Raw genomic sequence first — 16,627 nt, forward strand, 5'->3', positions numbered from 1 at the left:
ATTATATATCCAAAAAAATATCCTTAAAACATAAAAAAATTTCACGCAATATTTTCCTTCAAAAAAATTCCGAAAAATAATCTTATTTTCAGGCGGTCACACTAGTCCCCCTTAATTATAAAAAAAAACTTATTAATAAACAATAATTTTAATGAGAAAAAATTATTCATTCAAATAAATATTATAGATGTTGTCAAATAATCAAATTTGACTGTATTTATAAAATGAAACAGTAAAAAAAATAATATGATAGAAAATGAAAAGTGCATGTGCTATAGTCGCATTCTAAATCACAGCCGTGTAAGCGTATGTACATTATACGATGACCTAGGCTTGATGTTTCTTGATATGATCGGTTACATGTATGATGAGATCGTTGTGACCGTGAAGTGACAGATAGTATAGATTGCCGTGGAGTTGTTGGTCTTTCTGGGTTCCAACTAACGCCAGCAAAACTTGACTGACGTCGATGATGTATGCTCCTTAGCAAAGAGTGACAAGACCGATCACTGTTCGGCGGTGGGTCATAAGGTGGCGGCGAAAATACTGGAAACGTTTCGTCAGGTGACACACCACGTGGATTTAATTCGCTACTCGGCGGCGAACCGAATGATATTCTAGTGGGTTCTAGATAACCCTCAAGGCTCACTGTCAAAATAGCCGAGTTCGGTGACGGTGCTTGCAGTAATGACGAAGCACGTGGTGTCAAAGGCGGTGGGTCGTCTTGCTGCTTGTCATGTTGAAGATCTTCACTACTGTTGTCACTATCATCGTCATCGTCTATTGGTGTTTGATAACCTTGAGGCGGTGTACGTCCTGAAGAAACGTAAGAACTTGCGCTACAAGTTCTTGCCAGTGGTGCCATTCCTTTGGCACAGTCATTAATTCATTGATTGTGTAAATTAAAGTTTCATTTCAAAGTAATATGAAAATTAATGAATTGATTATTGTAAATAAATGAATATAAATAATAAAAAATCCAACTGCAATGTGTAGATTTATTAAAAATTAAAACTATAAAAATAATTAAACAAATTTTAAATTTCTTACCAACTTTATGATGCCCTGGTTCGTAACTCGGACCCCGGATTTTTTGTTGGTCAGCTTTTATTTTATCCATTTTCAATTTAATATTCTGCAGAATAGCATTTTCCACACTCTCTTGAAATTCGATACGTTTACGATGAAGATTTTCAAGCAGCTCAGCTCCGCGGGACGCGAGGATACTCATCGCTTTGGTTTCATCAACGATATGGAAGAAGTAATAACTTTTAAACAAACGTTTCTGTATTATAAGAAACGCGAAGCAGAATCCATCCCATATCAGACCGCTGTCATCTCTCGGCATCGGGCATTTCAAGTCATCAGTCGTGTCTATTTTATACTGAGAATTTTTATACTGATAGCAGGATATTCCCAGCAGTTGAACTAACCAGCATGCGGATTCTTGGAACTGTGTCATAAGTATGCAGCCGAACCCTTGGAACAGGACTTTCAAAAAAATAGCGACAACATTGTAGCCAATCAAAAGATTCCACCACCTGAGAATTACTCTCAGTGGTCGCAAATAAAAGTCACTTCCTTGCCATAGAAAAATAAATGCCCCTATTAAGTAACCAAGCGAGAAGAGATTTGTTCTGTTGGTGCCAGCGAGGAACATCATCGACAGCGTGATCCACATGAAACTCATCATCACTCCTCTCTTTATGACATCCAGCCAGCTGTGGATGTGCGACACGTAATCTTTAACTGGATTGACAAAGTTCGGCTTGTCCATATCTCGGAAGACTGAGTAATTGTGTCCAGCTGGGTGGTCAATGTTGTTGGCAACACAATTAGCTTCGGTGTTGAACACCAAGCTCTGTCGAATTATCATATAAAGTAGGAAGAAATCGCATATCAGTTTCCTGGGATTCGGTGAGTTGTCCGGGTCCGGAAGGTACATCCACTCTTGAAGCCTTCGGTAAATATTAACCCAGGGGTAGTTGATGCACAGCCACGTTGGCGGCGCTACCACGAAAAAATACTGCAGTGGCAGCAAAATGATTGCGAATATTCTGAAGAGTGGCCAAATTCTGGCTGTCCTGCGCCGCGATTGGGCGAATAAAATTAATAACCAGACCCCATAGACGACTGAGTAAAAATCTAAACGTGTGCCGATCAGTATCACGAGACCGATCAAACAAAATTCGACTCCGAATTTATAGAACCCGTAGTTCAGGAGAAATTTAAGACACTCTGCGATTCCTCTGTCCGCGTCAGCTCTTTTTACTTTCGGAAACATTACTTCCGGTGTTTCTGGTGACTCTCCGCGTCCATGGCGATAGAAAATTTGACGCACGGTAATAATTGCTCGGAGTGTTGTCACAAGAACGATAGCAATGTAACCTTTGAGTAAATACGCAAGCATTTCTTGCTCAGAAGGTTTATCGTTAACTGGTACTTTGTTTGCATTGACCTCAGAAGTATCCCATGCAGCAGAAGCTTTTTTCAATCCAATCCACTCGGCGATATTATAAGTCTTGAGTGTTTGGTTACCGTCTGGATTTTCTCGGGTGCAATTGACGTTGAAATTTGTGGGGTCGATATACTGGATCTGGTAGAGCATTTTTGTTACCATCAACAAGGCAATTGCTACAGACATACTATTGATGCCCATTATTTGAATTGGACGTTTGAAATTAATGATAATGACAATCGCTGTGACGAAAATTAAATTAATTGCGCACACGTCATTAATGCAGAGTATTATCAAAGATGTAAATATTATTTTTTGGATATGAATTTCCAGAATCAGCCAGATGTAATTGTAAAAATCAATGAGCTGCTTAATAGTACGACGTAAAAATGCAGCTCTTTCTAACTTCGACATGTGTTTTAACTGTCTGAGTGTGAATATTGTTGATGATTCTTGATCCGGGCCCAAGAGAACATCCAGAGTTGACGTCGGTGGTAATGTTGAAGCATCCGAATTGTTGCGCTGTGATTCTGGCAGCACCTGGACCTTTTCGATGTCCGTTGCTTCGAGAAAATTTTCATGAAAATAATGGATTTGGATTACGGTTATTATCACAAAGAACGTCGGTGTCAGCAGACGGACAAATAAGTCCTTTGTTTTGTAGACTTCAAGTCCAATGTCATTTTGCAACCGTTCATTGATACCCAGATGTTCCCAGTATTTAATGAAGTCGCGAAATTGATATGTGTATACGAGAATCAACATGATAACTGAGTATGCGATGACAGTTATCCAGAATCCGTACATCATTTTTCTCCACGCGACCCACGAAATTTGAAACGATATTACGAAGAAGAGAAATAGTGACATGTACATAATACGAAAGAGTGTCATTCGTTCCCCGGTTATTCCGCTGGTGAAAAGCATTATCGCGACGACGACAATCCAGAATTTCGTTAGTAATTTTTTGACAACAGTGCCGACGTCTTTCATAAATTTACTTTTTATTTCAGGTGTCTGGTGATGCATCGCGGTGGCTGCTGATAACGAAACGCGAAGCGGAGCTATCATGTCTCTGAGCGCTGATGTCTGTCGGGCTTGATGCCGTTCGGACATATATTGGCGCATTGTTATCCAGAACATTACCATGAATCCACATTTCACCATCAAGTGCCAGCTCTTTAATTCTGTTGGGTTCGGAAAACCGACTTCGTACATCGGAACACCAACAATCGTACCCGGTAACTCATCGGTCGTTAAATTCATGCTGTAAACATAACAAACTAGGAGAAGTATTGTTCCGTACATGACGACAAACGGCGAGCATTTCATCATTGCTGAGCGCTTGCTCGGCGCCATCCATATTATCAGAGCCCATAAGAGAAAGACGAATGTAGTCCAGCTGTGGTACATGATGGACCAAGTCTTTAAAGTAAATTTAAAAAAGAGTTTTTAGTTATTGAATGAGGTTTTGTAAATTTTGGTAACTTACCATCATTAAGATGTTTGTTGCTAAGTAAGATGAGTGGACGAACAATTGTAGGATTGAATAAATGGCCATTATAATTTGTTCGATTGGCCCGGGATGATCTTCCTGTGTGTCTGTTGTAAAATAAATAAATTAAAGTTTGAATTGCTAGTTTGAGTTTAATATACTTGTGCAGAATGAAACTGAATTATTTTATTTAAAAACTAAAAAAAAATTTGAAAACCGCCTGACTCTGCGGGCCAGCCTCAAAACTTCCCGACAAGTCTTCTGGGAGAATGCGAACACAGAAGTGCAGGAAAAAATTTTTTTGCTCAAAACCGGGCCCTGAGTCTAGACTTTCAATCGATTTTCTAGAGAATTTCTTAGGCGACGACTCGGATCAAAGTTAAAGCGACTGTTGGATGTGTGGAGGTCTCAGGGGTATCCGAGATGACTTCTGGAAAAACGCTAGCACATAGAAGTGAAGGAAAATATTTTTTCTCACCAATGAGCTCTGAGTTTTCAAGTTCAAGAGAGAAGTTTTGGTGCTGACCAGAGTCAGGTGGTTTGCAGATTTTTTTTTATGGGAAATTTACCTTCAACAATAGACTGCATTTGTATATTATCATCATTATGTCCATCTTGGACTATTACACTTCCTGTTGAATCTTGTAAAAGTCCAGCTCGCCCAGATCCAAAGCGCATCAACTATTAAAATCAATGAAAAATCTTATTATATTTTTCACCTCTTTATTATTCATCAAAATAAAAAGTGACTGAGATAAAAAAAAACCCAATACTACAAATTAGTTTATAGAAATTTAAAAATAAAAATCTGTTATTTTCCCCAAGTATTGAAGATAATTTTTTACATTAATTAAATAAGTTTTTATAAATTACAATTATAATTATATCTAATTAATCAGTTACTGTAAAAAAATTTTTTAACTACGTAGTAAATTTAAATTCAGTTAGACCGTGATTGGGTACTGGGTCTACTATTTAATGAAAATTAAAAGTATCAGTGCATTTACAATTTAAATATAATACGGGTGCTTATCGCGATTTAAAAGTGTTAGTACAATAGTATTTAGCAAAAGCTCTCACCGTATCAGTAATGTTTGTAGCACTATGCGCATTATTATTCTGCAGCAGAATGCATATACGTAAATAAATAAATAAATACATTAAATAATTGTATATTAATTATATAATTAAACTATTTAAATGAACTATACTACAAAAACTATAGTCAACTATTTAAATTTTAAAAAATAATAAATAAAGCATCGCTACTTGTATACGTACGGGCGTTCTTTCATCTGGTTGAGTTGTAGTATTTGTAGTAGATGTCTAAAACACAGCAAACCAAAAAAAAACCATAGAAGACATTCCCGAAGAGCAGTAAAAAGATATGAAATTAAAAAAAAAAGCACATAAGAAATTAATTTATAAACTTAAGTATAAATTAGCAGTTAAGTTACGATGAAGCGAAGCTTAACATTTAAATTATAATTAATCATTCATCGATAAATATTTATTATTGTTATTGAATTGTTTGTTTATTATTATTATGATTATTATTAATTTGTAATAGTGATTCTCACGTAAGCCTTTCGACGTGCGGATTGCCATCGTTGCGAAGGCGTTTTACGTCTCATAGATACATGACGCGTGATTTGAGTGTCCAGACTTTTTAATTTCTGGCTTAGCCTTATTGGTTTGTCATCAGACAAATTCTGATTCATTGAGGTAAGCCGCGTCACAAGATAAATAAAATATTTTTTTTATTAACAGTTAGTATTAATTAGTATTCGTATTAGTAGAATAGTACACTGAAAAAAATTTTGAGTCCGCGGTGTGGTGTGAAATATTTCGACGTTCCAATTAGCAAATTGTCGAACTTAATATTTTTTAGTAGGTGATTCTGTGCAATTTTCAGATAGTAATGGTCAGAAAAAATATTATTTGAGTAACCTAGACAAAAATATTATGCATATATTAGATATGCAATTGAATTTTAGATAAAAAAAAAAATTTTTAATTATTTTTCCCATAAATAGAGGATTTTCTAAGATTTGTCTAGGATTTGTCTAGGATTCTTAGCGAAATGAATTTTTCTAAGTTTTCTCTAGGATTTCTCTAGGATTTGTCTAGGATTCTTAGCGAAATGAATTTTTCTAAGTTTTCTCTAGGATTTCTCTAGGATTTGTCTAGGATTCTTAGCGAAATGAATTTTTCTAAGTTTTCTCTAGGATTTCTCTAGGATTTGTCTAGGATTCTTAGCGAAATGAATTTTTCTAAGTTTTCTCTAGGATTCCTAGCGAAATGAATTTTTCTAAGTTTTCTCTAGGATTTCTCTAGGATTTGTCTAGGATTCTTAGCGAAATGAATTTTTCTAAGTTTTCTCTAGGATTTCTCTAGGATTTGTCTAGGATTCTTAGCGAAATGAATTTTTCTAAGTTTTCTCTAGGATTCCTAGCGAAATGAATTTTTCTAAGTTTTCTCTAGGATTTCTCTAGGATTTGTCTAGGATTCTTAGCGAAATGAATTTTTCTAAGTTTTCTCTAGGATTCCTAGCGAAATGAATTTTTCTAAGTTTTCTCTAGGATTTCTCTAGGATTTGTCTAGGATTCTTAGCGAAATGAATTTTTCTAAGTTTTCTCTAGGATTTCTCTAGGATTTGTCTAGGATTCTTAGCGAAATGAATTTTTCTAAGTTTTCTCTAGGATTCCTAGCGAAATGAATTTTTCTAAGTTTTCTCTAGGATTTCTCTAGGATTTGTCTAGGATTCTTAGCGAAATGAATTTTTCTAAGTTTTCTCTAGGATTTCTCTAGGATTTGTCTAGGATTCTTAGCGAAATGAATTTTTCTAAGTTTTCTCTAGGATTCCTAGCGAAATGAATTTTTCTAAGTTTTCTCTAGGATTTCTCTAGGATTTGTCTAGGATTCTTAGCGAAATGAATTTTTCTAAGTTTTCTCTAGGATTACTCTAGGATTTGTCTAGGATTCTTAGCGAAATGAATTTTTCTAATGTTTCTCTAGGATTCCTAGCGAAATGAATTTTTCTAAGTTTTCTCTAGGATTTCTCTAGGATTTGTCTAGGATTCTTAGCGAAATGAATTTTTCTAAGTTTTCTCTAGGATTTCTCTAGGATTTGTCTAGGATTCTTAGCGAAATGAATTTTTCTAAGTTTTCTCTAGGATTCCTAGCGAAATGAATTTTTCTAAGTTTTCTCTAGGATTTCTCTAGGATTTGTCTAGGATTCTTAGCGAAATGAATTTTTCTAAGTTTTCTCTAGGATTTCTCTAGGATTTGTCTAGGATTCTTAGCGAAATGAATTTTTCTAAGTTTTCTCTAGGATTTCTCTAGGATTTGTCTAGGATTCTTAGCGAAATGAATTTTTCTAAGTTTTCTCTAGGATTTCTCTAGGATTTGTCTAGGATTCTTAGCGAAATGAATTTTTCTAAGTTTTCTCTAGGATTTCTCTAGGATTTGTCTAGGATTCTTAGCGAAATGAATTTTTCTAAGTTTTCTCTAGGATTCCTAGCGAAATGAATTTTTCTAAGTTTTCTCTAGGATTTCTCTAGGATTTGTCTAGGAGTCTTAGCGAAATGAATTTTTCTAAGTTTTCTCTAGGATTTCTCTAGGATTTGTCTAGGATTCTTAGCGAAATGAATTTTTCTAAGTTTTCTCTAGGATTCCTAGCGAAATGAATTTTTCTAAGTTTTCTCTAGGATTTCTCTAGGATTTGTCTAGGATTCTTAGCGAAATGAATTTTTCTAAGTTTTCTCTAGGATTCCTAGCGAAATGAATTTTTCTAAGTTTTCTCTAGGATTTCTCTAGGATTTGTCTAGGATTCTTAGCGAAATGAATTTTTCTAAGTTTTCTCTAGGAGTACTCTAGGATTTGTCTAGGATTCTTAGCGAAATGAATTTTTCTAAGTTTTCTCTAGGATTCCTAGCGAAATGAATTTTTCTAAGTTTTCTCTAGGATTTCTCTAGGATTTGTCTAGGATTCTTAGCGAAATGAATTTTTCTAAGTTTTCTCTAGGATTTCTCTAGGATTTGTCTAGGATTCTTAGCGAAATGAATTTTTCTAAGTTTTCTCTAGGATTTCTCTAGGATTTGTCTAGGATTCTTAGCGAAATGAATTTTTCTAAGTTTTCTCTAGGATTTCTCTAGGATTTGTCTAGGATTCTTAGCGAAATGAATTTTTCTAAGTTTTCTCTAGGATTTCTCTAGGATTTGTCTAGGATTCTTAGCGAAATGAATTTTTCTAAGTTTTCTCTAGGATTTCTCTAGGATTTGTCTAGGATTCTTAGCGAAATGAATTTTTCTAAGTTTTCTCTAGGATTCCTAGCGAAATGAATTTTTCTAAGTTTTCTCTAGGATTTCTCTAGGATTTGTCTAGGATTCTTAGCGAAATGAATTTTTCTAAGTTTTCTCTAGGATTCCTAGCGAAATGAATTTTTCTAAGTTTTCTCTAGGATTTCTCTAGGATTTGTCTAGGATTCTTAGCGAAATGAATTTTTCTAAGTTTTCTCTAGGATTTCTCTAGGATTTGTCTAGGATTCTTAGCGAAATGAATTTTTCTAAGTTTTCTCTAGGATTCCTAGCGAAATGAATTTTTCTAAGTTTTCTCTAGGATTTCTCTAGGATTTGTCTAGGATTCTTAGCGAAATGAATTTTTCTAAGTTTTCTCTAGGATTTCTCTAGGATTTGTCTAGGATTCTTAGCGAAATGAATTTTTCTAAGTTTTCTCTAGGATTTCTCTAGGATTTGTCTAGGATTCTTAGCGAAATGAATTTTTCTAAGTTTTCTCTAGGATTTCTCTAGGATTTGTCTAGGATTCTTAGCGAAATGAATTTTTCTAAGTTTTCTCTAGGATTCCTAGCGAAATGAATTTTTCTAAGTTTTCTCTAGGATTTCTCTAGGATTTGTCTAGGATTCCTAGCGAAATGAATTTTTCTAAGTTTTCTCTAGGATTCCTAGCGAAATGAATTTTTCTAAGTTTTCTCTAGGATTTCTCTAGGATTTGTCTAGGATTCTTAGCGAAATGAATTTTTCTAAGTTTTCTCTAGGATTTCTCTAGGATTTGTCTAGGATTCTTAGCGAAATGAATTTTTCTAAGTTTTCTCTAGGATTCCTAGCGAAATGAATTTTTCTAAGTTTTCTCTAGGATTTCTCTAGGATTTGTCTAGGATTCTTAGCGAAATGAATTTTTCTAAGTTTTCTCTAGGATTCCTAGCGAAATGAATTTTTCTAAGTTTTCTCTAGGATTTCTCTAGGATTTGTCTAGGATTTGTCTAGGATTCTTAGCGAAATGAATTTTTCTAAGTTTTCTCTAGGATTTCTCTAGGATTTGTCTAGGATTCTTAGCGAAATGAATTTTTCTAAGTTTTCTCTAGGATTCCTAGCGAAATGAATTTTTCTAAGTTTTCTCTAGGATTACTCTAGGATTTGTCTAGGATTCTTAGCGAAATGAATTTTTCTAAGTTTTCTCTAGGATTCCTAGCGAAATGAATTTTTCTAAGTTTTCTCTAGGATTTCTCTAGGATTTGTCTAGGATTCTTAGCGAAATGAATTTTTCTAAGTTTTCTCTAGGATTTCTCTAGGATTTGTCTAGGATTCTTAGCGAAATGAATTTTTCTAAGTTTTCTCTAGGATTCCTAGCGAAATGAATTTTTCTAAGTTTTCTCTAGGATTTCTCTAGGATTTGTCTAGGATTCTTAGCGAAATGAATTTTTCTAAGTTTTCTCTAGGATTTCTCTAGGATTTGTCTAGGATTCTTAGCGAAATGAATTTTTCTAAGTTTTCTCTAGGATTTCTCTAGGATTTGTCTAGGATTCTTAGCGAAATGAATTTTTCTAAGTTTTCTCTAGGATTTCTCTAGGATTTGTCTAGGATTCTTAGCGAAATGAATTTTTCTAAGTTTTCTCTAGGATTTCTCTAGGATTTGTCTAGGATTCTTAGCGAAATGAATTTTTCTAAGTTTTCTCTAGGATTCCTAGCGAAATGAATTTTTCTAAGTTTTCTCTAGGATTTCTCTAGGATTTGTCTAGGATTCTTAGCGAAATGAATTTTTCTAAGTTTTCTCTAGGATTTCTCTAGGATTTGTCTAGGATTCTTAGCGAAATGAATTTTTCTAAGTTTTCTCTAGGATTCCTAGCGAAATGAATTTTTCTAAGTTTTCTCTAGGATTTCTCTAGGATTTGTCTAGGATTCTTAGCGAAATGAATTTTTCTAAGTTTTCTCTAGGATTCCTAGCGAAATGAATTTTTCTAAGTTTTCTCTAGGATTTCTCTAGGATTTGTCTAGGATTCTTAGCGAAATGAATTTTTCTAAGTTTTCTCTAGGAGTACTCTAGGATTTGTCTAGGATTCTTAGCGAAATGAATTTTTCTAAGTTTTCTCTAGGATTCCTAGCGAAATGAATTTTTCTAAGTTTTCTCTAGGATTTCTCTAGGATTTGTCTAGGATTCTTAGCGAAATGAATTTTTCTAAGTTTTCTCTAGGATTTCTCTAGGATTTGTCTAGGATTCTTAGCGAAATGAATTTTTCTAAGTTTTCTCTAGGATTTCTCTAGGATTTGTCTAGGATTCTTAGCGAAATGAATTTTTCTAAGTTTTCTCTAGGATTTCTCTAGGATTTGTCTAGGATTCTTAGCGAAATGAATTTTTCTAAGTTTTCTCTAGGATTTCTCTAGGATTTGTCTAGGATTCTTAGCGAAATGAATTTTTCTAAGTTTTCTCTAGGATTTCTCTAGGATTTGTCTAGGATTCTTAGCGAAATGAATTTTTCTAAGTTTTCTCTAGGATTCCTAGCGAAATGAATTTTTCTAAGTTTTCTCTAGGATTTCTCTAGGATTTGTCTAGGATTCTTAGCGAAATGAATTTTTCTAAGTTTTCTCTAGGATTTCTCTAGGATTTGTCTAGGATTCTTAGCGAAATGAATTTTTCTAAGTTTTCTCTAGGATTCCTAGCGAAATGAATTTTTCTAAGTTTTCTCTAGGATTTCTCTAGGATTTGTCTAGGATTCTTAGCGAAATGAATTTTTCTAAGTTTTCTCTAGGATTTCTCTAGGATTTGTCTAGGATTCTTAGCGAAATGAATTTTTCTAAGTTTTCTCTAGGATTTCTCTAGGATTTGTCTAGGATTCTTAGCGAAATGAATTTTTCTAAGTTTTCTCTAGGATTTCTCTAGGATTTGTCTAGGATTCTTAGCGAAATGAATTTTTCTAAGTTTTCTCTAGGATTTCTCTAGGATTTGTCTAGGATTCTTAGCGAAATGAATTTTTCTAAGTTTTCTCTAGGATTTCTCTAGGATTTGTCTAGGATTCTTAGCGAAATGAATTTTTCTAAGTTTTCTCTAGGATTCCTAGCGAAATGAATTTTTCTAAGTTTTCTCTAGGATTTCTCTAGGATTTGTCTAGGATTCTTAGCGAAATGAATTTTTCTAAGTTTTCTCTAGGATTCCTAGCGAAATGAATTTTTCTAAGTTTTCTCTAGGATTTCTCTAGGATTTGTCTAGGATTCTTAGCGAAATGAATTTTTCTAAGTTTTCTCTAGGATTTCTCTAGGATTTGTCTAGGATTCTTAGCGAAATGAATTTTTCTAAGTTTTCTCTAGGATTCCTAGCGAAATGAATTTTTCTAAGTTTTCTCTAGGATTTCTCTAGGATTTGTCTAGGATTCTTAGCGAAATGAATTTTTCTAAGTTTTCTCTAGGATTCCTAGCGAAATGAATTTTTCTAAGTTTTCTCTAGGATTTCTCTAGGATTTGTCTAGGATTCTTAGCGAAATGAATTTTTCTAAGTTTTCTCTAGGATTCCTAGCGAAATGAATTTTTCTAAGTTTTCTCTAGGATTTCTCTAGGATTTGTCTAGGATTCTTAGCGAAATGAATTTTTCTAAGTTTTCTCTAGGATTTCTCTAGGATTTGTCTAGGATTCTTAGCGAAATGAATTTTTCTAAGTTTTCTCTAGGATTCCTAGCGAAATGAATTTTTCTAAGTTTTCTCTAGGATTTCTCTAGGATTTGTCTAGGATTCTTAGCGAAATGAATTTTTCTAAGTTTTCTCTAGGATTACTCTAGGATTTGTCTAGGATTCTTAGCGAAATGAATTTTTCTAAGTTTTCTCTAGGATTCCTAGCGAAATGAATTTTTCTAAGTTTTCTCTAGGATTTCTCTAGGATTTGTCTAGGATTCTTAGCGAAATGAATTTTTCTAAGTTTTCTCTAGGATTTCTCTAGGATTTGTCTAGGATTCTTAGCGAAATGAATTTTTCTAAGTTTTCTCTAGGATTCCTAGCGAAATGAATTTTTCTAAGTTTTCTCTAGGATTTCTCTAGGATTTGTCTAGGATTCTTAGCGAAATGAATTTTTCTAAGTTTTCTCTAGGATTTCTCTAGGATTTGTCTAGGATTCTTAGCGAAATGAATTTTTCTAAGTTTTCTCTAGGATTTCTCTAGGATTTGTCTAGGATTCTTAGCGAAATGAATTTTTCTAAGTTTTCTCTAGGATTTCTCTAGGATTTGTCTAGGATTCTTAGCGAAATGAATTTTTCTAAGTTTTCTCTAGGATTTCTCTAGGATTTGTCTAGGATTCTTAGCGAAATGAATTTTTCTAAGTTTTCTCTAGGATTCCTAGCGAAATGAATTTTTCTAAGTTTTCTCTAGGATTTCTCTAGGATTTGTCTAGGATTCTTAGCGAAATGAATTTTTCTAAGTTTTCTCTAGGATTTCTCTAGGATTTGTCTAGGATTCTTAGCGAAATGAATTTTTCTAAGTTTTCTCTAGGATTCCTAGCGAAATGAATTTTTCTAAGTTTTCTCTAGGATTTCTCTAGGATTTGTCTAGGATTCTTAGCGAAATGAATTTTTCTAAGTTTTCTCTAGGATTCCTAGCGAAATGAATTTTTCTAAGTTTTCTCTAGGATTTCTCTAGGATTTGTCTAGGATTCTTAGCGAAATGAATTTTTCTAAGTTTTCTCTAGGAGTACTCTAGGATTTGTCTAGGATTCTTAGCGAAATGAATTTTTCTAAGTTTTCTCTAGGATTCCTAGCGAAATGAATTTTTCTAAGTTTTCTCTAGGATTTCTCTAGGATTTGTCTAGGATTCTTAGCGAAATGAATTTTTCTAAGTTTTCTCTAGGATTTCTCTAGGATTTGTCTAGGATTCTTAGCGAAATGAATTTTTCTAAGTTTTCTCTAGGATTTCTCTAGGATTTGTCTAGGATTCTTAGCGAAATGAATTTTTCTAAGTTTTCTCTAGGATTTCTCTAGGATTTGTCTAGGATTCTTAGCGAAATGAATTTTTCTAAGTTTTCTCTAGGATTTCTCTAGGATTTGTCTAGGATTCTTAGCGAAATGAATTTTTCTAAGTTTTCTCTAGGATTTCTCTAGGATTTGTCTAGGATTCTTAGCGAAATGAATTTTTCTAAGTTTTCTCTAGGATTCCTAGCGAAATGAATTTTTCTAAGTTTTCTCTAGGATTTCTCTAGGATTTGTCTAGGATTCTTAGCGAAATGAATTTTTCTAAGTTTTCTCTAGGATTCCTAGCGAAATGAATTTTTCTAAGTTTTCTCTAGGATTTCTCTAGGATTTGTCTAGGATTCTTAGCGAAATGAATTTTTCTAAGTTTTCTCTAGGATTTCTCTAGGATTTGTCTAGGATTCTTAGCGAAATGAATTTTTCTAAGTTTTCTCTAGGATTCCTAGCGAAATGAATTTTTCTAAGTTTTCTCTAGGATTTCTCTAGGATTTGTCTAGGATTCTTAGCGAAATGAATTTTTCTAAGTTTTCTCTAGGATTTCTCTAGGATTTGTCTAGGATTCTTAGCGAAATGAATTTTTCTAAGTTTTCTCTAGGATTCCTAGCGAAATGAATTTTTCTAAGTTTTCTCTAGGATTTCTCTAGGATTTGTCTAGGATTCTTAGCGAAATGAATTTTTCTAAGTTTTCTCTAGGATTTCTCTAGGATTTGTCTAGGATTCTTAGCGAAATGAATTTTTCTAAGTTTTCTCTAGGATTTCTCTAGGATTTGTCTAGGATTCTTAGCGAAATGAATTTTTCTAAGTTTTCTCTAGGATTCCTAGCGAAATGAATTTTTCTAAGTTTTCTCTAGGATTTCTCTAGGATTTGTCTAGGATTCTTAGCGAAATGAATTTTTCTAAGTTTTCTCTAGGATTCCTAGCGAAATGAATTTTTCTAAGTTTTCTCTAGGATTTCTCTAGGATTTGTCTAGGATTCTTAGCGAAATGAATTTTTCTAAGTTTTCTCTAGGATTTCTCTAGGATTTGTCTAGGATTCTTAGCGAAATGAATTTTTCTAAGTTTTCTCTAGGATTCCTAGCGAAATGAATTTTTCTAAGTTTTCTCTAGGATTTCTCTAGGATTTGTCTAGGATTCTTAGCGAAATGAATTTTTCTAAGTTTTCTCTAGGATTTCTCTAGGATTTGTCTAGGATTCTTAGCGAAATGAATTTTTCTAAGTTTTCTCTAGGATTCCTAGCGAAATGAATTTTTCTAAGTTTTCTCTAGGATTTCTCTAGGATTTGTCTAGGATTCTTAGCGAAATGAATTTTTCTAAGTTTTCTCTAGGATTTCTCTAGGATTTGTCTAGGATTCTTAGCGAAATGAATTTTTCTAAGTTTTCTCTAGGATTCCTAGCGAAATGAATTTTTCTAAGTTTTCTCTAGGATTTCTCTAGGATTTGTCTAGGATTCTTAGCGAAATGAATTTTTCTAAGTTTTCTCTAGGATTCCTAGCGAAATGAATTTTTCTAAGTTTTCTCTAGGATTTCTCTAGGATTTGTCTAGGATTCTTAGCGAAATGAATTTTTCTAAGTTTTCTCTAGGATTTCTCTAGGATTTGTCTAGGATTCTTAGCGAAATGAATTTTTCTAAGTTTTCTCTAGGATTCCTAGCGAAATGAATTTTTCTAAGTTTTCTCTAGGATTTCTCTAGGATTTGTCTAGGATTCTTAGCGAAATGAATTTTTCTAAGTTTTCTCTAGGATTCCTAGCGAAATGAATTTTTCTAAGTTTTCTCTAGGATTTCTCTAGGATTTGTCTAGGATTCTTAGCGAAATGAATTTTTCTAAGTTTTCTCTAGGATTTCTCTAGGATTTGTCTAGGATTCTTAGCGAAATGAATTTTTCTAAGTTTTCTCTAGGATTCCTAGCGAAATGAATTTTTCTAAGTTTTCTCTAGGATTTCTCTAGGATTTGTCTAGGATTCTTAGCGAAATGAATTTTTCTAAGTTTTCTCTAGGATTTCTCTAGGATTTGTCTAGGATTCTTAGCGAAATGAATTTTTCTAAGTTTTCTCTAGGATTCCTAGCGAAATGAATTTTTCTAAGTTTTCTCTAGGATTTCTCTAGGATTTGTCTAGGATTCTTAGCGAAATGAATTTTTCTAAGTTTTCTCTAGGATTCCTAGCGAAATGAATTTTTCTAAGTTTTCTCTAGGATTTCTCTAGGATTTGTCTAGGATTCTTAGCGAAATGAATTTTTCTAAGTTTTCTCTAGGATTTCTCTAGGATTTGTCTAGGATTCTTAGCGAAATGAATTTTTCTAAGTTTTCTCTAGGATTCCTAGCGAAATGAATTTTTCTAAGTTTTCTCTAGGATTTCTCTAGGATTTGTCTAGGATTCTTAGCGAAATGAATTTTTCTAAGTTTTCTCTAGGATTTCTCTAGGATTTGTCTAGGATTCTTAGCGAAATGAATTTTTCTAAGTTTTCTCTAGGATTCCTAGCGAAATGAATTTTTCTAAGTTTTCTCTAGGATTTCTCTAGGATTTGTCTAGGATTCTTAGCGAAATGAATTTTTCTAAGTTTTCTCTAGGATTTCTCTAGGATTTGTCTAGGATTCTTAGCGAAATGAATTTTTCTAAGTTTTCTCTAGGATTCCTAGCGAAATGAATTTTTCTAAGTTTTCTCTAGGATTTCTCTAGGATTTGTCTAGGATTCTTAGCGAAATGAATTTTTCTAAGTTTTCTCTAGGATTTCTCTAGGATTTGTCTAGGATTCTTAGCGAAATGAATTTTTCTAAGTTTTCTCTAGGATTCCTAGCGAAATGAATTTTTCTAAGTTTTCTCTAGGATTTCTCTAGGATTTGTCTAGGATTCTTAGCGAAATGAATTTTTCTAAGTTTTCTCTAGGATTTCTCTAGGATTTGTCTAGGATTCTTAGCGAAATGAATTTTTCTAAGTTTTCTCTAGGAATTTCTCTAGGATTTGTCTAGGATTCTTAGCGAAATGAATTTTTCTAAGTTTTCTCTAGGATTTCTCTAGGATTTGTCTAGGATTCTTAGCGAAATGAATTTTTCTAAGTTTTCTCTAGGATTCCTAGCGAAATGAATTTTTCTAAGTTTTCTCTAGGATTTCTCTAGGATTTGTCTAGGATTCTTAGCGAAATGAATTTTTCTAAGTTTTCTCTAGGATTTCTCTAGGATTTGTCTAGGATTCTTAGCGAAATGAATTTTTCTAAGTTTTCTCTAGGATTCCTAGCGAAATGAATTTTTCTAAGTTTTCTCTAGGATTTCTCTAGGATTTGTCTAGGATTCTTAGCGAAATGAATTTTTCTAAGTTTTCTCTAGGATTCCTAGCGAAATGAATTTTTCTAAGTTTTCTCTAGGATTTCTCTAGGATTTGTCTAGGATTCTTAGCGAAATGAATTTTTCTAAGTTTTCTCTAGGAGTACTCTAGGATTT

At 33.4% G+C, this 16,627-nt stretch overlaps 1 protein-coding gene across 6 annotated transcripts in view; it reads right to left on the reverse strand.

Annotated features, from left to right (window-relative positions):
* The window catches only part of LOC103578181 (piezo-type mechanosensitive ion channel component), a 59,224-nt gene that overhangs the window by 8,566 nt on the left and 34,031 nt on the right, over positions 1-16,627 (reverse strand). For 4 of the 6 annotated variants that reach the window (XM_053738015.1, XM_053738012.1, XM_053738013.1 and 1 more), the window contains exons 4-8: positions 5,235-5,279; positions 5,034-5,072; positions 4,523-4,634; positions 3,951-4,060; positions 1,051-3,883 (exon numbers count right to left, since the gene is read on the reverse strand). In XM_053738015.1, the coding sequence (XP_053593990.1) occupies positions 1,051-3,883; positions 3,951-4,060; positions 4,523-4,634; positions 5,034-5,072; positions 5,235-5,279 (3,139 nt within the window). The remainder of the gene's footprint in view (positions 1-1,050; positions 3,884-3,950; positions 4,061-4,522; positions 4,635-5,033; positions 5,073-5,234; positions 5,280-16,627) is intronic. The other 2 variants (XM_053738011.1, XM_053738014.1) reach the window with 2 other exon arrangements.

This window comes from Microplitis demolitor, chromosome 4, assembly GCF_026212275.2.
Source record: "Microplitis demolitor isolate Queensland-Clemson2020A chromosome 4, iyMicDemo2.1a, whole genome shotgun sequence".
Lineage (NCBI taxonomy): Eukaryota > Metazoa > Arthropoda > Insecta > Hymenoptera > Braconidae > Microplitis > Microplitis demolitor.